Source organism: Procambarus clarkii, chromosome 13 (assembly GCF_040958095.1).
Source record: "Procambarus clarkii isolate CNS0578487 chromosome 13, FALCON_Pclarkii_2.0, whole genome shotgun sequence".
NCBI lineage: Eukaryota > Metazoa > Arthropoda > Malacostraca > Decapoda > Cambaridae > Procambarus > Procambarus clarkii.
The window spans coordinates 35,861,655-35,883,767 of record NC_091162.1 but is presented as its reverse complement, the minus strand read 5'-3'; the positions used below and the strand labels follow the sequence as shown (position 1 = coordinate 35,883,767).

General features: G+C 49.5%; 1 protein-coding gene across 1 annotated transcript in view; it reads right to left on the bottom strand.

The window, feature by feature from the left end:
* LOC138364459 (mucin-12-like) overlaps positions 1-22,113 on the bottom strand; it is a 44,083-nt gene that overhangs the window by 7,882 nt on the left and 14,088 nt on the right. The window contains exons 8-23 of the mRNA XM_069324096.1: positions 21,694-21,882; positions 19,850-20,956; positions 19,013-19,768; positions 17,281-17,739; positions 16,360-16,845; positions 15,145-15,360; positions 14,251-14,682; positions 12,442-13,899; positions 10,323-11,330; positions 7,647-8,843; positions 6,551-7,171; positions 5,082-5,495; positions 4,541-4,729; positions 2,697-3,803; positions 1,860-2,615; positions 128-586 (exon numbers count right to left, since the gene is read on the bottom strand). Coding sequence (XP_069180197.1) covers positions 128-586; positions 1,860-2,615; positions 2,697-3,803; positions 4,541-4,729; positions 5,082-5,495; positions 6,551-7,171; positions 7,647-8,843; positions 10,323-11,330; positions 12,442-13,899; positions 14,251-14,682; positions 15,145-15,360; positions 16,360-16,845; positions 17,281-17,739; positions 19,013-19,768; positions 19,850-20,956; positions 21,694-21,882 — 10,854 coding nt within the window. The remainder of the gene's footprint in view (positions 1-127; positions 587-1,859; positions 2,616-2,696; positions 3,804-4,540; positions 4,730-5,081; positions 5,496-6,550; positions 7,172-7,646; positions 8,844-10,322; positions 11,331-12,441; positions 13,900-14,250; positions 14,683-15,144; positions 15,361-16,359; positions 16,846-17,280; positions 17,740-19,012; positions 19,769-19,849; positions 20,957-21,693; positions 21,883-22,113) is intronic.

Genomic DNA, 22,113 nt, shown 5'->3' with positions numbered 1-22,113 from the left:
AGTATCAGTAGTGCCTGTGGTGCTAGGAGTATCAGTAGTGCCTGTGGTGCTAGGAGTATCAGTAGTGTCTGTGGTGCTAGGACCATCAGGAGTGCCTGTGTTGCTAGGAGTATCATTAGTGCCTTGCCTATTCTGCTAGAAGTATCATTAGTGCCTGTGGTGCTAGGAATATCATTAGTGCCTGTGGTGCTAGGAGTATCAGGAGTGACTGTGTTGCTAGGAGTATCATTAGTGCCTGTTGTGCTAGGAGTATCAGAAGTGACTGGGGTGCTAGGAGTATCAGTAGTGCCTCTAGTGCTAGGAGGATCAGGAGTGCCTGTGGTGCTAGAAGTACCATTAGTGCCTGTGGTGCCAGGAGTATCATTAGTGCCTGTGATGCTAGGAGAATCAAGAGTGACTGTGGTGCTAGGAGTATCAGGAGTGCCTGTGGTGCTAGAGGTATCAGTAGTACCTGTGGTGCTATGAGTATCAGTAGTGCCTGTGGTGCTAGGAGTATCAGTAGTGCCTGTGGTGCTAGGAGTATCATTACTTTCTGTTGTGCTCGGAGTATCATTAGTGTCTGTGGTGCTAGGAGCATCAGGAGTGCCTGTGTTGCTAAGAGTATCATTAGTGCCTTGACTATTGTGCTCGGAGTATCAGGAGAGCCTGTGGTGCTAGTAGTATCAGGAGTGACTGTGGTGCTAGGAGTATCATTAGTGCCTGTGGTGCTAGGAGTATCAGGAGTGCCTGTGGTGCTAGAAGTAACATTAGTGCCTGTGGTGCTAGGAGTATCAAGAGTGCCTGTGATGCTAGGAGTATCAAGAGTGCCTGTGATGCTAGGAGTAACGTTAGTGCCTTTGGTGCTAGGAGTATCATTAGTGCCTATGGTACTAGGAGTATCATTAGTGCCTGTGGTACTACGAGTACCAGGAGAGCCTGGTGTGCTTGGAGTATCAATAGAGCCTGTGGTGCTAGGACTATCAGTAGTACCTCTGGTGCTAGGAGTATCTTTAGTGCCTGTGGTGCTAGGAGTATCAAGAGAGTCTGTGGTTCTAGGACTATCAGTAGTACCTGTGGTGCTAGGAGAATCAGGAGTGCCTGTGGTGCTAGGAGCATCATTAGTGCTTGTGGTGCTAGGAGTATCATTAGTACCTGTGGTGCTAGTAGTATTAGGAGTGATAGTGGTGCTAGGAGTATCTGTAGTGCTGTGATGGTAGGAGTATCAGTAGTGCCTGTGGTGCTAGGAGTATCAGTAGTACCTGTGGTGCTAGGAGTATCAGTAGTACCTGTGGTGCTAGGAGTATCAGTAGTGCCTGTGGTGCTAGGAGTATCAGTAGTACCTGTGGATCTAGTAGTATTAGAAGTGATTGTGGTGCTAGGAGTATTATCAGTTCTTGTGGTGCTAGGAGTATCAGGAGTGCCTGTGGTGCTAGGAGTATCAGAAGTACCTGTGGTGCTAGGAGTATCAGTAGTACCTATGGTGCTAGGAGTATCAGTAGTGCCTGTGGTGCTAGGAGTATCATTAGTTCCTGTGGTGCTAGGAGTATCAGGAGTGCCTGTGGTGCTAGGAGCATCATTAATGCCTGTGGAGCTAGGAGTATCGTTAGTGCCTGTGATGCTCGGAGTATCAGGAGTGCCTTTGGGGCTAGGAGTATCAGGAGAGCCTGTGGTGCTAGGAGTACCAGGAGTGCCTTTGGTGCTAGGAGTATCAGGATTGCCTGTGGTGCTAGGTGAATCAGTAGTGATTGTAGTGCTAGGAGAATCAGGAGTGACTGTGGTGCTAGGAGTATCAGTAGTACCTGTGGTGCTAGGAGTATCAGTAGTGCCTGAGGTGCTAGGAGTATCATTAGTTCCTGTGGTGCTAGGAGTATCAGGAGTGCCTGTGGTGCTAGGAGCATCATTAGTGCCTGTGGTGCTAGAAGTATCATTAGTGCCTGTGGTGCTCGGAGTGTCAGTAGTGCCTGTGGTGCTAGGAGAATCAGGAGTGTCTTTGGTGCTAGGAGTATCAGGAGTGCCTGTGGTGCTAGGAGTACCAGGAGTGCCTTTGGTGTTAGGAGTATCAGGATTGCCTGTGGTGCTAGGTGAAACAGTAGTGCCTGTGGTTCTAGGAGAATCAGGAGTGACTGTGGTGCAAGGAGTATCAGGAGAGCCTGTGGTGCTAGGAGTATCAGTAGTACCTGTGGTGCGAGGAGTATCATTAGTACCTGTGGTGCTAGGAGTAACAGGAGTGTCTGTGATGCTAGGAGAATCAGGAGTGCCTGTGGTGCTAGGAGTATCAGGAGAGCCTGTGGTGCTAGGAGTACCAGGAGTGCCTGTGATGCTAGGAGTATCGTTAGTGCCTGTGGTGCTAAGAGTATCAGTAGTACCTGTGATACTAGGTGTATTAGGAGTGTCTGTGGGGCTAGGAGTATCAGTAGTACCTGTGGATCTAGGAGTAACAGGAGTGCCTGTGGTGCTATGAGTATCAGGAGAGCCTGTGGTGCTAGGAGTATCAGTAGTACCTGTGGATCTAGGAGTAACAGGAGTGCCTGTGGTGCTATGAGTATCAGGAGAGCCTGTGGTGCTAGGAGTAGCAGTAGTGATTGTAGTGCTAGGAGAATCAGGAGTGACTGTGGTGCTAGGAGTATCAGTAGTACCTGTGGTGCTAGGAGTATCAGTAGTGCCTGAGGTGCTAGGAGTATCATTAGTTCCTGTGGTGCTAGGAGTATCAGCAGTGCCTGTGGTGCTAGGAGCATCATTAGTGCCTGTAGTGCTAGGAGTATCATTAGTGCCGGTGGTACTAAAAGTATCAGGAGTGCCTGTGGTGCTAGGAGAATCAGGAGTGCCTGTGGTACTAGGAGTATCAGGAGAGCCTGTGGTGCTAGGAGTTCCAGGAGTGCCTTTGGTGCTAGGAGGGTCAGGATTGCCTATGGTGCTAAAATTATCAGGAGTGCCTGTGGTGCTAGGAGAATCAGGAGTGCCTGTGGTACTAGGAGTATCAGGAGAGCCTGTGGTGCTAGGAGTTCCAGGAGTGCCTTTGGTGCTAGGAGTGTCAGGATTGCCTGTGGTGCTAGGTGAATCAGTATTGCCTGTGGTGCTAGGAGAATCAGGATTGACTGTGGTGCTAGGAGTATCAGGAGAGCCTGTGGTGCTAGGAGTATCATTAGTGCCTGCGGTGCTAGCAGTATCATTAGTGCCTGTGGTGCTAGGAGTATCAGGAGAGCCTGTGGTGCTAGGAGTAGCAGTAGTACCTGTGGAGCTAGGAGTATCATTAGTGCCTGTGGTACTAGGAGTATCAGGAGAGCCTGAGGTGCAAAGAGTTCCAGGAGTGCCTTTGGTGCTAGGAATATCAGGATTGCCTGTGGTGCCAGGTGAATCAGTAGTGCCTGTGGTGCTATTAGAATCAGGAGTGACTGTGGTGCTAGGAGTATCAGGAGAGCCTGTGGTGCTAGGAGTATCAGGAGAGCCTGTGGTGCTAGGAGTAGCAGTAGTACCTGTGGAGCTAGGAGTATCATTACTGCCTGTGGTGCTAGGAGTATCAGTAGCACCTGTGGTGCTAGGAGTATCATTAGTTCGTGTGGTGCTAGGAGTATCAGGAGTGCCTGAGGTGCTAGGAGTATCATTAGTGCCTGTGGTGATAGGAGTATCATTAGAACCTGTGGTGCTAGGAGTATCAGTAGTGCCTTTTATGCTAGGAGAATCAGGAGTGCCTGTGGTGCTAGGAGTATCAGGAGTGCCTGTGATGCTAGGAGAATCAGGAGTGCCTGTGGTGCTAGGAGTATCATTAGTTCCTGTGGTGCTAGGAGTATCAGTAGTGCCTCTGGTGCTAAGAGCATCAGGAGTGCCTGTGGTGCTGGAGTATCATTAGTGCCTGTGGTGCTAGGAGTATCATTAGTGCCTGTGGTGTTAGGAATACCACTAGCGCTTGTGGTGCTAAGAGTATCAGGAGTGCCTGTGGTGCTAGAAGCATCATTAGTGCCTTTGGTGCTAGAAGTATAAGTAGTGCTTGTAGTGCTAGGAGTATCAGTAGTGCCTGTGGTGCTAGGAGTATCATTAGTGTCTGTGGTGCTAGGAGTATAAGTAATGCCTGTGGTGCTAGGAGTATCTGTAGTGCTGTGGTGCTAGGAATATCAGTAGTTCCTGTGGTGCTATGAGTATCAGTAGTGCCTGTGGTGCTAGGAGTATCAGTAGTGCCTGTGGTGCTAGGAGTATCAGTAGTGTCTGTGGTGCTAGGAGCATCAGGAGTGCCTGTGTTGCTAGGAGTATCATTAGTGCCTTGCCTATTCTGCTCGGAGTATCATTAGTGCCTGTGGTGCTAGGAATATCATTAGTGCCTGTGGTGCTAGGAGTATCAGGAGTGACTGTGTTGCTAGGAGTATCATTAGTGCCTGTTGTTCTAGGAGTATCAGAAGTGACTGGGGTGCTAGGAGTATCAGTAGTGCCTCTAGTGCTAGGAGGAACAGGAGTGCCTGTGGTGCTAGAAGTACCACTAGTGCCTGTGGTGCTAGAAGTACCATTAGTTCCTGTGGTGCTAGGAGTATCATTAGTGCCTTGACTATTGTGCTCGGAGTATCAATAATACCTGTGGTGCTAGGAGTATCATTAGTGCCTGTGGTGCTAGGAGTATCAGGAGTGCCTGTGATGCTAGGAGTATCAGGAGTGCCTGTGGTGCTAGAAGTACCATTAGTGCCTGTGGTGCTAGGAGTATCATTAGTGCCTGTGATGCTAGGAATATCAGGAGTGCCTGTGATGCTAGGAGTAACGTTAGTGCCTGTGGTGCTAGGAGTATCATTAGTGCCTTGACTATTGTGCTCGGAGTATCATTAGTGCCTGTGGTGCTAGGAGTATCATTAGTGCCTGTGGTGCTAGGAGTATCAGGAGTGCCTGTGGTGCTAGAAGTACCATTAGTGCCTGTGGTGCTAGGAGTATCATTAGTGCCTGTGATGCTAGGAGTATCAGGAGTGCCTGTGATGCTAGGAGTAACGTTAGTGCCTGTGGTGCTAGGAGTATCATTAGTGCCTTGACTATTGTGCTCGGAGTATCATTAGTGCCTGTGGTGCTAGGAGTATCATTAGTGCCTGTGGTGCTATGAGTATCAGGAGTGCCTGTGGTGCTAGAAGTACCATTAGTGCCTGTGGTGCTAGGAGTATCATTAGTGCCTGTGGTGCTAGGAGTATCATTAGTGCCTGTGATGCTAGGAGTAACGTTAGTGCCTGTTGTGCTAGGAGTATCATTAGTGCCTGTGGTGCTAGGAGTATCATTAGTGCCTGTGGTACTAGGAGTATCATTAGTGCCTGTGGTACTACGCGTACCAGGAGAGCCTGGTGTGCTTGGAGTATCAATAGAGCCTGTGGTGCTAGGACTATCAGTAGTACCTCTGGTGCTAGGAGTATCCTTAGTGCCTGTGGTGCTAGGAGAATCAAGAGAGTCTGTGGTTCTAGGACTATCAGTAGAACCTGTGGTGCTAGGAGAATCAGGAGTGCCTGTGGTGCTAGGAGCATCATTAGTGCTTGTGGTGCTAGGAGTATCATTAGTACCTGTAGTGCTAGTAGTATTAGGAGTGATAGTGGTGCTAGGAGTATCTGTAGTGCTGTGGTGGTAGGAATATCAATAGTGCCTGTGGTGCTAGGAGTATCAGTAGTGCCTGTGGTGGTAGGAGTATCAGTAGTGCCTGTGGCGCTAGGAGTATCAGTATTGCCTGTGGATCTAGGAGTATTAGAAGTGATTGTGGTGCTAGGAGTATCATCAGTTCCTGTGGTGCTAGGAGTATCAGGAGTGCCTGTGGTGCTAGGAGTATCAGTAGTACCTGTGGTGCTAGGAGTATCAGTAGTACATGTGGTGCTAGGAGTATCAGTAGTGCCTGTGGTGCTAGGAGTATCGTTAGTGCCTGTGGTGCTAGGAGTACCAGGAGTGCCTTTGGTGCTAGGAGTATCAGGATTGCCTGTGATGCTAGGTGAATCAGTAGTGATTGTAGTGCTAGGAGAATCAGGAGTGACTGTGGTGCTAGGAGTATCAGTAGTACCTGTGGTGCTAGGAGTATCAGTAGTGCCTGTGGTGATAGGAACATCAGGAGTGCCTCTGGTGCTAAGAGCATCAGGAGTGCCTGTGGTGCTGGAGTATAAGTATTGCCTGTGGTGATAGGAGTATCATTAGTGCCTGTGGTGTTAGGAGTACCACTAGTGCTTGTGGTGCTGAGAGTATCAGGAGTGCCTGTGGTGATAGAAGCATCATTAGTGCCTGTGGTGCTAGGAGTATAAGTAGTGCTTGTGGTGCTAGGAGTATCAGTAGTGCTTGTGGTGCTAGGAGTATCATTAGTGTTTGTGGTGCTAGGAGTAAAAGTAATGCCTGTGGTGCTTGGAGTATCTGTAGAACTGTGGTGCAAGGAATATCAGTAGTTCCTGTGGTGCTATGAGTATCAGTAATGCCTGTGGTGCTAGGAGTATCAGTAGTGCCTGTGGTACTAGATGTATCATTACTTCCTGTTGTGCTCGGAGTATCATTAGTGTCTGTGGTGCTAGGAGCATCAGGAGTGCTTTTGTTGCTAGGAATATTAGGAGTGCCTGTGTTGCTCGGAGTATCATTAGTGCCTGGCCTATTGTGCTTGGAGTATCAGGAGTGACTGTGTTGCAAGGAGTATCATTAGTGCCTGTTGTGCTAGGAGTATTAGAATTGACAGGGGTACTAGGAGTATCAGTAGCGCCTGTAGTGCTAGGAGTATCAGGAGTGCCTGTGGTGCTAGAAGTACCATTAGTGCCTGTGGTGCTAGGAGTATCATTAGTGCCTGTGGATCTAGTAGTATTTGGAGTGATTGTGGTGCAAGGAGAATCAGGAGTGTCTGTGTTGCTAGGAGTATCAGTAGTGCCTGTGGTGCTAGGAGAATCAGGAGTTCCTGTGGTGCTAGGAGTATTATTAGTGCCTGTGGTGCTAGGAGCATTATTAGTGCCTGTGGAGCTAGGAGTATCATTAGTGCCTGTGGTGCTCGGAGTATCAGGAGTGCATGTGGTGCTAGGAGAATCAGAAGTGCCTTTGGTACTAGGAGTATCAGGAGAGCCTGTGATGCTAGGATAATCAGGAGTGACTGTGGTGCTAGGAGTATCAGGAGAGCCTGTGGTGCTAGGAGTACCAGGAGTGCCTCTGATGCTAGGAGTATCGTTAGTGCCTGTGGTGCTAGGAGTATCATCAGTTCCTGTGGTGCTAGGAGTATCAGGAGTGCCTGTGGTGCTAGGAGTATCAGTAGTACCTGTGGTGCTAGGAGTATCAGTTGTACCTGTGGTGCTAGGAGTATCAGTAGTGCCTGTGGTGCTAGGAGAATCAGGAGTGCCTGTGGTGCTAGGAGTATCAGGAGAGCCTGTGGTGCTAGGAGTACAAGAGTGCCTGTGATGCTAGGAGTATCGTTAGTGCCTGTGGTGCTAGGAGTATCATTAGTTCCTGTGGCGCCAGGAGAATCAGGAGTGCCTGTGGTGCTAGGAGTATTAGTAGTACCTGTGGTGCTAGGAGTGTCAGTAGTGCCTGTGGTGCTAGGAGTATCAGTAGTGCCTGTAATGCTAGGAGTATCATTAGTGCCTGTGGTGATAGGAGCATCAGGAGTGCCTCTGGTGCTAAGAGCACCAGGAGTGCCTGTGGTGCTGGAGTATAAGTAGTGCCTGTGGTGCTAGGAGTATCATTAGTGCCTGTGGTGTTAGGAGTACCACTAGTGCTTGTGGTGCTAAGAGTATCAGGAGTGCCTGTGGTGCTAGAAGCATCATTAGTGCCTGTGGTGCTAGGAGTATAAGTAGTGCTTGTGGTGCTAGGAGTATCAGTAGTGCCTGTGGTGCTAGGAGTATCAGTAGTGCCTGTGGTGCTAGGAGTATCAGTAGTGCCTGTGGTACTAGGAGTATCATTACTTCCTGTTGTGCTCGGAGTATCATTAGTGCCTGTGGTGCTAGGAGTATCATTAGTGTCTGTGGTGCTAGGAGTATCAGGAGTGACTGTGTTACTTGGAGTATCATTAGTGCCTGTTGTGCTAGGAGTATCAGAAATGACTGGGGTGCTAGGAGTATCAGCAGCGCCTGTAGTGCTAGGAGTATCAGGAGTGCCTGTGGTGCTAGAAGTACCAATAGTGCCTGTGGTGCTAGGAGTATCATTAGTGCCTGTGGATCTAGTAGTATTAGGAGTGATTGTGGTGCAAGGAGTATCAGGAGTGACTGTGTTGCTTGGAGTATCATTAGTGCCTGTTGTGCTAGGAGTATCAGAATTGCCTGAGGGGCTAGGAGTATCAGTAGTGCCCGTGGTGCTAGGAGAATCAGGAGTGCCTGTGGTGCTAGGAGTATCATTAGTGCCTGTGGTGCTTGGAGTATCATTTGTGCCTGTGATGCTAGGAGTATCAGGAGTGCCTGTGGTGCTAGGAGTATCAGTAGTGCCTGTGGTGCTAGGAGTATCAGGAGTGCCTGTAGTGCTAGGAGTATCATTAGTGCCTGTGGTGCTAGCAGTATCATTAATGCCTGAGGTGCTAGGAGCATCATTAGTGCCTGTGATGCTAAGAGTATCATTAGTGCCTGTGGAGCTAGGAGTATCATTAGTGCCTGTGGTGCTAAGAGCATCATTAGTGCCTGTGGTGCTAGGAGCATTATTAGTGCCTGTGGAGCTAGGAGTATCATTAGTGCCTGTGGTGCTCGGAGTATCAGGAGTGCATGTGGTGCTAGGAGAATCAGGAGTGCCTTTGGTACTAGGAGTATCAGGAGAGCATGTGATGCTAGGATAATCAGGAGTGACTGTGGTGCTAGGAGTATCAGGAGATCCTGTGGTGCTTGGAGTACCAGGAGTGCCTCTGATGCTAGGAGTATCGTTAGTGCCTGTGGTGCTAGGAGTATCATCAGTTCCTGTGGTGCTAGGAGTATCAGGAGTGCCTGTGGTGCTAGGAGTATCAGTAGTACCTGTGGTGCTAGGAGTATCAGTTGTACCTGTGGTGCTAGGAGTATCAGTAGTGCCTGTGGTGCTACGAGAATCAGGAGTGCCTGTGGTGCTAGGAGTATCAGGAGAGCCTGTGGTGCTAGGAGTATCAGGAGTGCTTGTGATGCTAGGAGTATCGTTAGTGCCTGTGCTGCTAGGAGTATCATTAGTTCCTGTGGTGCCAGGAGAATCAGCAGTGCCTGTGGTGCTAGGAGTATTAGTAGTACCTGTGGTGCAAGGAGTGTCAGTAGTACCTGTGGTGCTAGGAGTATCAGTAGTGCCTGTAATGCTAGGAGTATCATTAGTTCCTGTGGTGCTAGGAGTATCAGTAGTGCCTGTGGTGCTAGGAGTATTAGTAGTACCTGTGGTGCAAGGAGTGTCAGTAGTACCTGTGGTGCTAGGAGTATCAGTATTGCCTGTAATGCTAGGAGTATCAGTAGTGCCTGTGGTGATAGGAGCATCAGGAGTGCCTCTGGTGCTAAGAGCATCAGGAGTGCCTGTGGTGCTCGAGTATAAGTAGTGCCTGTGGTGCTAGGAGTATCATTAGTGCCTGTGGTGTTAGGAGTACCACTAGTGCTTGTGGTGCTAAGAGTATCAGGAGTGCCTGTGGTGCTAGAAGCATCATTAGTGCCTGTAGTGCTAGGAGTATAAGTAGTGCTTGTGGTGCTAGGAGTATCAGTAGTGCCTGTGGTGCTAGGAGTATCATTAGTGTCTGTGGTGCTAGGAGTATAAGTAATGCCTGTGGTGCTAGGAGTATCAGTAGTGCCTGTGGTACTTGGAGTATCATTACTTCCTGTTGTGCTCGGAGTATCATTTGTGTCTGTGGTGCTAGGAGCATCAGGAGTGCCTGTGTTGCTAGGAGTATCATTAGTGCCTTGCCTATTGTGCTAGGAGTATCAGGAGTGACTGTGTTGCAAGGAGTATCATTAGTGCCTGTGGTGCTAGGAGTATCATTTGTGCCTGTGATGCTAGGAGTATCAGTAGTACCTGTGGTGCTAGGAGTATCAGTTGTACCTGTGGTGCTAGGAGTATCAGTAGTGCCTGTGGTGCTAGGAGAATCAGGAGTGCCTGTGGTGCTAGTAGTATCAGGAGAGCCTGTGGTGCTAGGAGTACCAGGAGTGCCTGTGATGCTAGGAGTATCGTTAGTGCCTGTGGTGCTAGGAGTATCATTAGTTCCTGTGGTGCCAGGAGAATCAGGAGTGCCTGTGGTGCTAGGAGTATTAGTAGTACCTGTGGTGCTAGGAGTGTCAGTAGTGCCTGTGGTGCTAGGAGTATCAGTAGTGCCTGTAATGCTAGGAGCATCATTAGTGCCTGTGGTGATAGGAGCATCAGGAGTGCCTCTGGTGCTAAGAGCACCAGGAGTGCCTGTGGTGCTGGAGTATAAGTAGTGCCTGTGGTGCTAGGAGTATCATTAGTGCCTGTGGTGTTAGGAGTACCACTAGTGCTTGTGGTGCTAAGAGTATCAGGAGTGCCTGTGGTGCTAGAAGCATCATTAGTGCCTGTGGTGCTAGGAGTATAAGTAGTGCTTGTGGTGCTAGGAGTATCAGTAGTGCCTGTGGTGCTAGGAGTATCAGTAGTGCCTGTGGTGCTAGGAGTATCAGTAGTGCCTGTGGTGCTAGGAGTATCAGGAGTGCCTGTGGTGCTAGAAGTACCAATAATGCCTGTGGTGCTAGGAGTATCATTAGTGCCTGTGGATCTAGTAGTATTAGGAGTGATTGTGGTGCAAGGAGTATCAGGAGTGACTGTGTGTCTTGGAGTATCATTAGTGCCTGTTGTGCTAGGAGTATCAGAATTGCCTGAGGGGCTAGGAGTATCAGTAGTGCCTGTGGTGCTAGGAGAATCAGGAGTGCCTGTGGTGCTAGGAGTATCATTAGTGCCTGTGGTGCTTGGAGTATCATTTGTGCCTGTGATGCTAGGAGTATCAGGAGTGCCTGTGGTGCTAGGAGTATCAGTAGTGCCTGTGGTGCTAGGAGTATCAGGAGTGCCTGTAGTGCTAGGAGTATCATTAGTGCCTGTGGTGCTAGCAGTATCATTAATGCCTGTGGTGCTAGGAGCATCATTAGTGCCTGTGATGCTAAGAGTATCATTAGTGCCTGTGGAGCTAGGAGTATCATTAGTGTCTGTGGTGCTAAGAGCATCATTAGTGCCTGTGGTGCAAGGAGCATTATTAGTGCCTGTGGAGCTAGGAGTATCATTAGTGCCTGTGGTGCTCGGAGTATCAGGAGTGCATGTGGTGCTAGGAGAATCAGGAGTGCCTTTGGTACTAGGAGTATCAGGAGAGCCTGTGATGCTAGGATAATCAGGAGTGACTGTGGTGCTAGGAGTATCAGGAGATCCTGTGGTGCTTGGAGTACCAGGAGTGCCTCTGATGCTAGGAGTATCGTTAGTGCCTGTGGTGCTAGGAGTATCATCAGTTCCTGTGGTGCTAGGAGTATCAGGAGTGCCTGTGGTGCTAGGAGTATCAGTAGTACCTGTGGTGCTAGGAGTATCAGTTGTACCTGTGGTGCTAGGAGTATCAGTAGTGCCTGTGGTGCTACGAGAATCAGGAGTGCCTGTGGTGCTAGGAGTATCAGGAGAGCCTGTGGTGCTAGGAGTATCAGGAGTGCTTGTGATGCTAGGAGTATCGTTAGTGCCTGTGGTGCTAGGAGTATCATTAGTTCCTGTGGTGCCAGGAGAATCAGCAGTGCCTGTGGTGCTAGGAGTATTAGTAGTACCTGTGGTGCAAGGAGTGTCAGTAGTACCTGTGGTGCTAGGAGTATCAGTAGTGCCTGTAATGCTAGGAGTATCATTAGTTCCTGTGGTGCTAGGAGTATCAGTAGTGCCTGTGGTGCTAGGAGTATTAGTAGTACCTGTGGTGCAAGGAGTGTCAGCAGTACCTGTGGTGCTAGGAGTATCAGTAGTGCCTGTAATGCTAGGAGTATCAGTAGTGCCTGTGGTGATAGGAGCATCAGGAGTGCCTCTGGTGCTAAGAGCATCAGGAGTGCCTGTGGTGCTGGAGTATAAGTAGTGCCTGTGGTGCTAGGAGTATCATTAGTGCCTGTGGTGTTAGGAGTACCACTAGTGCTTGTGGTGCTAAGAGTATCAGGAGTGCCTGTGGTGCTAGAAGCATCATTAGTGCCTGTGGTGCTAGGAGTATAAGTAGTGCTTGTGGTGCTAGGAGTATCAGTAGTGCCTGTGGTGCTAGGAGTATCATTAGTGTCTGTGGTGCTAGGAGTATAAGTAATGCCTGTGGTGCTAGGAGTATCAGTAGTGCCTGTGGTACTTGGAGTATCATTACTTCCTGTTGTGCTCGGAGTATCATTAGTGTCTGTGGTGCTAGGAGCATCAGGAGTGCCTGTGTTGCTAGGAGTATCATTAGTGCCTGGCCTATTGTGCTAGGAGTATCAGGAGTGACTGTGTTGCAAGGAGTATCATTAGTGCCTGTGGTGCTAGGAGTATCATTTGTGCCCGTGATGCTAGGAGTATCAGGAGTGCCTGTGGTGCTAGGAGTATCAGTAGTGCCTGTGGTGCTAGGAATATCAGGAGTGCCTGTAGTGCTAGGAGTATCATTAGTGCCTGTGGTGCTAGCAGTATCATTAGTGCCTGTGGTGCTAGGAGTATCATTAGTGCCTGTGATGCTAAGAGTATCATTAGTGCCTGTGGAGCTAGGAGTTACATTAGTGCCTGTGGTGCTAAGAGCATCATTAGTGCCTTTGGTGCTAGGAGCATTATTAGTGCCTGTGGAGCTAGGAGTATCATTAGTGCCTGTGGTGCTCGGAGTATCAGGAGTGCCTGTGGTGCTAGGAGAATCAGTAGTGCCTGTGGTACTAGGAGTATAAGGAGAGCCTGTAATGCTAGGATAATCAGGAATGACTGTGGTGCTAGGAGTATCAGTTGTACCTGTGGTGCTAGGAGTATCAATAGAGCCTGTGGTGCTAGGAGTATCATTAGTACCTGTGGGGCTAGGAGTATCCTTAGTGCCTTTGGTGCTAGGAGTATCAGTAATACCTGTGGTTCTAGGAGTATTAGGAGTGTCTGTGGGGCTAGGAGTATCAGTAGTATATGTGGATCTAGGAGTATCAGGAGTGCCTGTGGTGTTAGGAGTATCAGGAGAGCCTGTGGTGCTAGGAGTAACAGTAGTACCTGTGGAGCTAGGAGTATCATTAGTGCCTGTGGTGCTAGGAGTAGCAGGAGAGCCTGTGGTGCTAGGAGTAACAGTAGTACCTGTGGAGCTAGGAGTATCATTAGTGCCTGTGGTGCTAGGAGTATCATCAGTACCTGTGGTGCTAGAAGTATCAGGAGTGCCTGTGATGCTAGGAGAATCAGGAGTGACTGTGGTGCTAGGAGAATCAGGAGAGCCTGTGGTGCTAGGAGTACCAGGAGTGCCTCTGATGCTAGGAGTATCGTTAGTGCCCGTGGTGCTAGGAGTATCATCAGTTCCTGTGGTGCTAGGAGTATCAGTAGTACCTGTGGTGCTAGGAGTATTAGTTGTACCTGTGGTGCTAGGAGTATCAGTAGTGCCTGTGGTGCTAGGAGTATCATTAGTTCCTGTAGTTCTAGGAGTATCAGGAGTGCCTGTGGTGCTAGGAGCATCATTAGTACCTGTGGTGCTAGAAGTATCATTAGTGCCTGTGGTGCTCGGAGTATCAGTAGTGCCTGTGGTGCTAGGAGAATCAGGAGTGCCTTTGGTGCTAGGATTATCAGGAGAGCCTGTGGTGCTAGGAGTAACAGGAGTGCCTTTGGTGATAGGAGTATCAGGATTGCCTGTGGTGCTAGGTGAATCAGTAGTGCCTGTGGTGCTAGGAGAATCAGGAGTGACTGTTGTGCTAGTAGTATCAGGAGAGCCTGTGGTGCTAGGTGCATCAGTAGAACTTGTGGTGCTAGGAGAATCAGGAGTGACTGTGGTGCTAGGAGTATCAGGAGAGCCTTTGGTGCTAGGAGTATGAGAAGCACCTTTGGTGCTCGGAGTATCAGGAATGCCTGTGGTGCTAGGAGTAACAGGAGTGTCTGTGGTGCTAGGAGCATCATTAGTGCCTGTAGTGCTAGGAGTATCATTAGTGCCTGTGGTGCTAGGAGTATCAGAAGTGCCTGTGGTGCTAGGAGAATCAGGAGTGCCTGTGGTACTAGGAGTATCAGGAGAGCCTGTGGTGCTAGGAGTTCCAGGAGTGCCTTTGGTGCTAGGAATATCAGGATTGCCTGTGGTGCCAGGTGAATCAGTAGTGCCTGTGGTGCTAGGAGAATCAGGAGTGACTGTGGTGCTAGGAGTATCAGGAGAGCCTGTGGTGCTAGGAGTATCAGTAGTGTCTGTGGTGCTAGGAGCATCATTAGTGCCTGTAGTGCTAGGAGTATCATTAGTGCCTGTGGTGCTAGGAGTATCAGAAGTGCCTGTGGTGCTAGGAGAATCAGGAGTGCCTGTGGTACTAGGAGTATCAGGAGAGCCTGTGGTGCTAGGAGTTCCAGGAGTGCCTTTGGTGCTAGGAATATCAGGATTGCCTGAGGTGCCAGGTGAATCAGTAGTGCCTGTGGTGCTAGGAGAATTAGGAGTGACTGTGGTGCTAGGAGTATCAGGAGAGCCTGTGGTGCTAGGAGTATCAGGAGAGCCTGTGGTGCTAGGAGTATCAGGAGAGCCTGTGGTGCTAGGAGTAGCAGTAGTACCTGTGGAGCTAGGAGTATCATTAGTGTCTGTGGTGCTAGGAGTATCATTAGAACCTGTGGTGCTAGGAGTATCAGGAGTGCCTGTTATGCTAGGAGAATCAGAAGTGCCTGTGGTGCTAGGAGTATCAGGAGTGCCTGTTATGCTAGGAGAATCAGGAGTGCCTGTGGTGCTAGGAGTATCAGGAGTGCCTGTGATGCTAGGAGAATCAGGAGTGCCTGTGGTGCTGGAGTATCATTAGTGCCTGTGGTGTTAGGAGTACCACTAGCGCTTGTGGTGCTAAGAGTATCAGGAGTGCCTGTGGTGCTAGAAGCATCATTAGTGCCTGTGGTGCTAGAAGTATAAGTAGTGCTTGTGGTGCTAGGAGTATCAGTAGTGCCTGTGGTGCTAGGAGTATCATTAGTGTCTGTGGTGCTAGGAGTATAAGTAATGCCTGTGGTGCTAGGAGTATCTGTAGTGCTGTGGTGCTAGGAATATCAGTAGTTCCTGTGGTGCTATGAGTATCAGTAGTGCCTGTGGTGCTAGGAGTATCAGTAGTGCCTGTGGTGCTAGGAGTATCAGTAGTGTCTGTGGTGCTAGGAGCATCAGGAGTGCCTGTGTTGCTAGGAGTATCATTAGTGCCTTGCCTATTCTGCTCGGAGTATCATTAGTGCCTGTGGTGCTAGGAGTATCATTAGTGCCTGTGGTGCTAGGAGTATCAGGAGTGACTGTGTTGCTAGGAGTATCATTAGTGCCTGTTGTGCTAGGAGTATCAGAAGTGACTGGGGTGCTAGGAGTATCAGTAGTGCCTCTAGTGCTAGGAGGATCAGGAGTGCCTGTGGTGCTAGAAGTACCATTAGTGCCTGTGGTGCCAGGAGTATCATTAGTGCCTGTGATGCTAGGAGTATCAGGAGTGCCTGTGGTGCTAGAAGTGTCAGTAGTGCCTGTGGTGCTATAAGTATCAGTAGTGCCTGTGGTGGTAGGAGTATCAGTAGTGCCTGTGGTGCTAGGAGTATCAGTAGTGCTTGTGGATCTAGTAGTATTAGAAGTGATTGTGGTGCTAGGAGCATCATTAATGCCTGTGGAGCTAGGAGTATCGTTGGTGCCTGTGGTGCTCGGAGTACCAGGAGTGCCTTTGGGGCTAGGAGTATCAGGAGAGCCTGTGGTGCTAGGAGTACCAGGAGTGCCTTTGGTGCTAGGGGTATCAGGATTTCCTGTGGTGCTAGGTGAATCAGTAGTGATTGTAGTGCTTGGAGAATCAGGAGTGACTGTGGTGCTAGGAGTATCAGTAGTGCCTGTGGTGCTAGGAGTATCATTAGTTCCTGTGGTGCTAGGAGTATCAGGAGTGCCTGTGGTGCTAGGAGCATCATTAGTGCCTGTGGTGCTAGAAGTATCATTAGTGCCTGTGGTGCTCGGAGTGTCAGTAGTGCCTGTGGTGCTAGGAGAATCAGGAGTGCCTTTGGTGCTAGGAGTATCGTTAGTGCCTGTGGTGCTTGGAGTATCATTAGTTCCTGTGGTGCTTGGAGAATCAGGAGTGACTGTGGTGCTAGGAGTATCAGTAGTACCTGTGGTGCTAGGAGTATCAGTAGTACCTGAGGTGCTAGGCGTATCAGTAGTGCCTGTGGTGCTAGGAGTATCAGCAGTGGCTGTGGTGCTAGGAGCATCATTAGTGCCTGTAGTGCTAGGAGTATCATTAGTGCCTGTGGTGCTAGGAGTATCAGGAGTGCCTGTGGTGCTAGGAGTATCAGCAGTGTCTGTGGTGCTAGGAGCATCATTAGTGCCTGTAGTGCTAGGAGTATCATTAGTTCCTGTGGTGCTAGGAGTATCAGCAGTGTCTGTGGTGCTAGGAGCATCATTAGTGCCTGTAGTGCTAGGAGTATCATTAGTGCCTTTTGTGCTAGGAGTATCAGGAGTGCCTGTGGTGCAAGGAGTTCCAGGAGTGCCTTTGGTGCTAGGAATATCAGGATTGCCTGTGGTGCCAGGTGAATCAGTAGTGCCTGTGGTGCTAGGAATATCAGGATTGCCTGTGGTGCTAGGAGTATCAGTAGCACCTGTGGTGCTAGGAGTATCATTAGTTCGTGTGGTGCTAGGAGTATCAGGAGTGCCTGTGGTGCTAGGAGTATCATTAGTGCCTGTGGTGATAGGAGTATCATTAGAACCTGTGGTGCTAGGAGTATCAGGAGTGCCTGTTATGCTAGGAGAATCAGGAGTGCCTGTGGTGCTAGGAGTATCAGGAGTGCCTGCGATGCTAGGAGAATGAGGAGTGCCTGTGGTGCTAGGAGTATCATTAGTTCCTGTGGTGCTAGGAGTATCAGTAGTGCCTCTGGTGCTAAGAGCATCAGGAGTGCCTGTGGTGCTGGAGTATCATTAGTGCCTGTGGTGCTAGGAGTATCATTAGTGCCTGTGGTGTTAGGAGTACCACTAGCGCTTGTGGTGCTAAGAGTATCAGGAGTGCCTGTGGTGCTAGAAGCATCATTAGTGCCTGTGGTGCTAGAAGTATAAGTAGTGCTTGTTGTGCTAGGAGTATCAGTAGTGCCTGTGGTGCTTGGAGTATCATTACTGTCTGTAGTGCTAGGAGTATAAGTAATGCCTGTGGTGCTAGGAGTATCTGTAGTGCTGTGGTGCTAGGAATATCAGTAGTTCCTGTGGTGCTATGAGTATCAGTAGTGCCTGTGGTGCTAGGAGTATCAGTAGTGCCTGTGGTGCTAGGAGTATCAGTAGTGTCTGTGGTGCTAGGACCATCAGGAGTGCCTGTGTTGCTAGGAGTATCATTAGTGCCTTGCCTATTCTGCTAGAAGTATCATTAGTGCCTGTGGTGCTAGGAATATCATTAGTGCCTGTGGTGCTAGGAGTATCAGGAGTGACTGTGTTGCTAGGAGTATCATTAGTGCCTGTTGTGCTAGGAGTATCAGAAGTGACTGGGGTGCTAGGAGTATCAGTAGTGCCTCTAGTGCTAGGAGGATCAGGAGTGCCTGTGGTGCTAGAAGTACCATTAGTGCCTGTGGTGCCAGGAGTATCATTAGTGCCTGTGATGCTAGGAGAATCAAGAGTGACTGTGGTGCTAGGAGTATCAGGAGTGCCTGTGGTGCTAGAGGTATCAGTAGTACCTGTGGTGCTATGAGTATCAGTAGTGCCTGTGGTGCTAGGAGTATCAGTAGTGCCTGTGGTGCTAGGAGTATCATTACTTTCTGTTGTGCTCGGAGTATCATTAGTGTCTGTGGTGCTAGGAGCATCAGGAGTGCCTGTGTTGCTAAGAGTATCATTAGTGCCTTGACTATTGTGCTCGGAGTATCAGGAGTGCCTGTGGTGCTAGTAGTATCAGGAGTGACTGTGGTGCTAGGAGTATCATTAGTGCCTGTGGTGCTAGGAGTATCAGGAGTGCCTGTGGTGCTAGAAGTAACATTAGTGCCTGTGGTGCTAGGAGTATCAAGAGTGCCTGTGATGCTAGGAGTATCAAGAGTGCCTGTGATGCTAGGAGTAACGTTAGTGCCTTTGGTGCTAGGAGTATCATTAGTGCCTATGGTACTAGGAGTATCATTAGTGCCTGTGGTACTACGAGTACCAGGAGAGCCTGGTGTGCTTGGAGTATCAATAGAGCCTGTGGTGCTAGGACTATCAGTAGTACCTCTGGTGCTAGGAGTATCTTTAGTGCCTGTGGTGCTAGGAGTATCAAGAGAGTCTGTGGTTCTAGGACTATCAGTAGTACCTGTGGTGCTAGGAGAATCAGGAGTGCCTGTGGTGCTAGGAGCATCATTAGTGCTTGTGGTGCTAGGAGTATCATTAGTACCTGTGGTGCTAGTAGTATTAGGAGTGATAGTGGTGCTAGGAGTATCTGTAGTGCTGTGATGGTAGGAGTATCAGTAGTGCCTGTGGTGCTAGGAGTATCAGTAGTACCTGTGGTGCTAGGAGTATCAGTAGTACCTGTGGTGCTAGGAGTATCAGTAGTGCCTGTGGTGCTAGGAGTATCAGTAGTACCTGTGGATCTAGTAGTATTAGAAGTGATTGTGGTGCTAGGAGTATTATCAGTTCTTGTGGTGCTAGGAGTATCAGGAGTGCCTGTGGTGCTAGGAGTATCAGAAGTACCTGTGGTGCTAGGAGTATCAGTAGTACCTATGGTGCTAGGAGTATCAGTAGTGCCTGTGGTGCTAGGAGTATCATTAGTTCCTGTGGTGCTAGGAGTATCAGGAGTGCCTGTGGTGCTAGGAGCATCATTAATGCCTGTGGAGCTAGGAGTATCGTTAGTGCCTGTGGTGCTCGGAGTATCAGGAGTGCCTTTGGGGCTAGGAGTATCAGGAGAGCCTGTGGTGCTAGGAGTACCAGGAGTGCCTTTGGTGCTAGGAGTATCAGGATTGCCTGTGGTGCTAGGTGAATCAGTAGTGATTGTAGTGCTAGGAGAATCAGGAGTGACTGTGGTGCTAGGAGTATCAGTAGTACCTGTGGTGCTAGGAGTATCAGTAGTGCCTGAGGTGCTAGGAGTATCATTAGTTCCTGTGGTGCTAGGAGTATCAGGAGTGCCTGTGGTGCTAGGAGCATCATTAGTGCCTGTGGTGCTAGAAGTATCATTAGTGCCTGTGGTGCTCGGAGTGTCAGTAGTGCCTGTGGTGCTAGGAGAATCAGGAGTGTCTTTGGTGCTAGGAGTATCAGGAGTGCCTGTGGTGCTAGGAGTACCAGGAGTGCCTTTGGTGTTAGGAGTATCAGGATTGCCTGTGGTGCTAGGTGAAACAGTAGTGCCTGTGGTTCTAGGAGAATCAGGAGTGACTGTGGTGCAAGGAGTATCAGGAGAGCCTGTGGTGCTAGGAGTATCAGTAGTACCTGTGGTGCGAGGAGTATCATTAGTACCTGTGGTGCTAGGAGTAACAGGAGTGTCTGTGATGCTAGGAGAATCAGGAGTGCCTGTGGTGCTAGGAGTATCAGGAGAGCCTGTGGTGCTAGGAGTACCAGGAGTGCCTGTGATGCTAGGAGTATCGTTAGTGCCTGTGGTGCTAAGAGTATCAGTAGTACCTGTGATACTAGGTGTATTAGGAGTGTCTGTGGGGCTAGGAGTATCAGTAGTACCTGTGGATCTAGGAGTAACAGGAGTGCCTGTGGTGCTATGAGTATCAGGAGAGCCTGTGGTGCTAGGAGTATCAGTAGTACCTGTGGATCTAGGAGTAACAGGAGTGCCTGTGGTGCTATGAGTATCAGGAGAGCCTGTGGTGCTAGGAGTAGCAGTAGTGATTGTAGTGCTAGGAGAATCAGGAGTGACTGTGGTGCTAGGAGTATCAGTAGTACCTGTGGTGCTAGGAGTATCAGTAGTGCCTGAGGTGCTAGGAGTATCATTAGTTCCTGTGGTGCTAGGAGTATCAGCAGTGCCTGTGGTGCTAGGAGCATCATTAGTGCCTGTAGTGCTAGGAGTATCATTAGTGCCGGTGGTACTAAAAGTATCAGGAGTGCCTGTGGTGCTAGGAGAATCAGGAGTGCCTGTGGTACTAGGAGTATCAGGAGAGCCTGTGGTGCTAGGAGTTCCAGGAGTGCCTTTGGTGCTAGGAGGGTCAGGATTGCCTATGGTGCTAAAATTATCAGGAGTGCCTGTGGTGCTAGGAGAATCAGGAGTGCCTGTGGTACTAGGAGTATCAGGAGAGCCTGTGGTGCTAGGAGTTCCAGGAGTGCCTTTGGTGCTAGGAGTGTCAGGATTGCCTGTGGTGCTAGGTGAATCAGTATTGCCTGTGGTGCTAGGAGAATCAGGATTGACTGTGGTGCTAGGAGTATCAGGAGAGCCTGTGGTGCTAGGAGTATCATTAGTGCCTGCGGTGCTAGCAGTATCATTAGTGCCTGTGGTGCTAGGAGTATCAGGAGAGCCTGTGGTGCTAGGAGTAGCAGTAGTACCTGTGGAGCTAGGAGTATCATTAGTGCCTGTGGTACTAGGAGTATCAGGAGAGCCTGAGGTGCAAAGAGTTCCAGGAGTGCCTTTGGTGCTAGGAATATCAGGATTGCCTGTGGTGCCAGGTGAATCAGTAGTGCCTGTGGTGCTATTAGAATCAGGAGTGACTGTGGTGCTAGGAGTATCAGGAGAGCCTGTGGTGCTAGGAGTATCAGGAGAGCCTGTGGTGCTAGGAGTAGCAGTAGTACCTGTGGAGCTAGGAGTATCATTACTGCCTGTGGTGCTAGGAGTATCAGTAGCACCTGTGGTGCTAGGAGTATCATTAGTTCGTGTGGTGCTAGGAGTATCAGGAGTGCCTGAGGTGCTAGGAGTATCATTAGTGCCTGTGGTGATAGGAGTATCATTAGAACCTGTGGTGCTAGGAGTATCAGTAGTGCCTTTTATGCTAGGAGAATCAGGAGTGCCTGTGGTGCTAGGAGTATCAGGAGTGCCTGTGATGCTAGGAGAATCAGGAGTGCCTGTGGTGCTAGGAGTATCATTAGTTCCTGTGGTGCTAGGAGTATCAGTAGTGCCTCTGGTGCTAAGAGCATCAGGAGTGCCTGTGGTGCTGGAGTATCATTAGTGCCTGTGGTGCTAGGAGTATCATTAGTGCCTGTGGTGTTAGGAATACCACTAGCGCTTGTGGTGCTAAGAGTATCAGGAGTGCCTGTGGTGCTAGAAGCATCATTAGTGCCTTTGGTGCTAGAAGTATAAGTAGTGCTTGTAGTGCTAGGAGTATCAGTAGTGCCTGTGGTGCTAGGAGTATCATTAGTGTCTGTGGTGCTAGGAGTATAAGTAATGCCTGTGGTGCTAGGAGTATCTGTAGTGCTGTGGTGCTAGGAATATCAGTAGTTCCTGTGGTGCTATGAGTATCAGTAGTGCCTGTGGTGCTAGGAGTATCAGTAGTGCCTGTGGTGCTAGGAGTATCAGTAGTGTCTGTGGTGCTAGGAGCATCAGGAGTGCCTGTGTTGCTAGGAGTATCATTAGTGCCTTGCCTATTCTGCTCGGAGTATCATTAGTGCCTGTGGTGCTAGGAATATCATTAGTGCCTGTGGTGCTAGGAGTATCAGGAGTGACTGTGTTGCTAGGAGTATCATTAGTGCCTGTTGTTCTAGGAGTATCAGAAGTGACTGGGGTGCTAGGAGTATCAGTAGTGCCTCTAGTGCTAGGAGGAACAGGAGTGCCTGTGGTGCTAGAAGTACCACTAGTGCCTGTGGTGCTAGAAGTACCATTAGTTCCTGTGGTGCTAGGAGTATCATTAGTGCCTTGACTATTGTGCTCGGAGTATCAATAATACCTGTGGTGCTAGGAGTATCATTAGTGCCTGTGGTGCTAGGAGTATCAGGAGTGCCTGTGATGCTAGGAGTATCAGGAGTGCCTGTGGTGCTAGAAGTACCATTAGTGCCTGTGGTGCTAGGAGTATCATTAGTGCCTGTGATGCTAGGAATATCAGGAGTGCCTGTGATGCTAGGAGTAACGTTAGTGCCTGTGGTGCTAGGAGTATCATTAGTGCCTTGACTATTGTGCTCGGAGTATCATTAGTGCCTGTGGTGCTAGGAGTATCATTAGTGCCTGTGGTGCTAGGAGTATCAGGAGTGCCTGTGGTGCTAGAAGTACCATTAGTGCCTGTGGTGCTAGGAGTATCATTAGTGCCTGTGATGCTAGGAGTATCAGGAGTGCCTGTGATGCTAGGAGTAACGTTAGTGCCTGTGGTGCT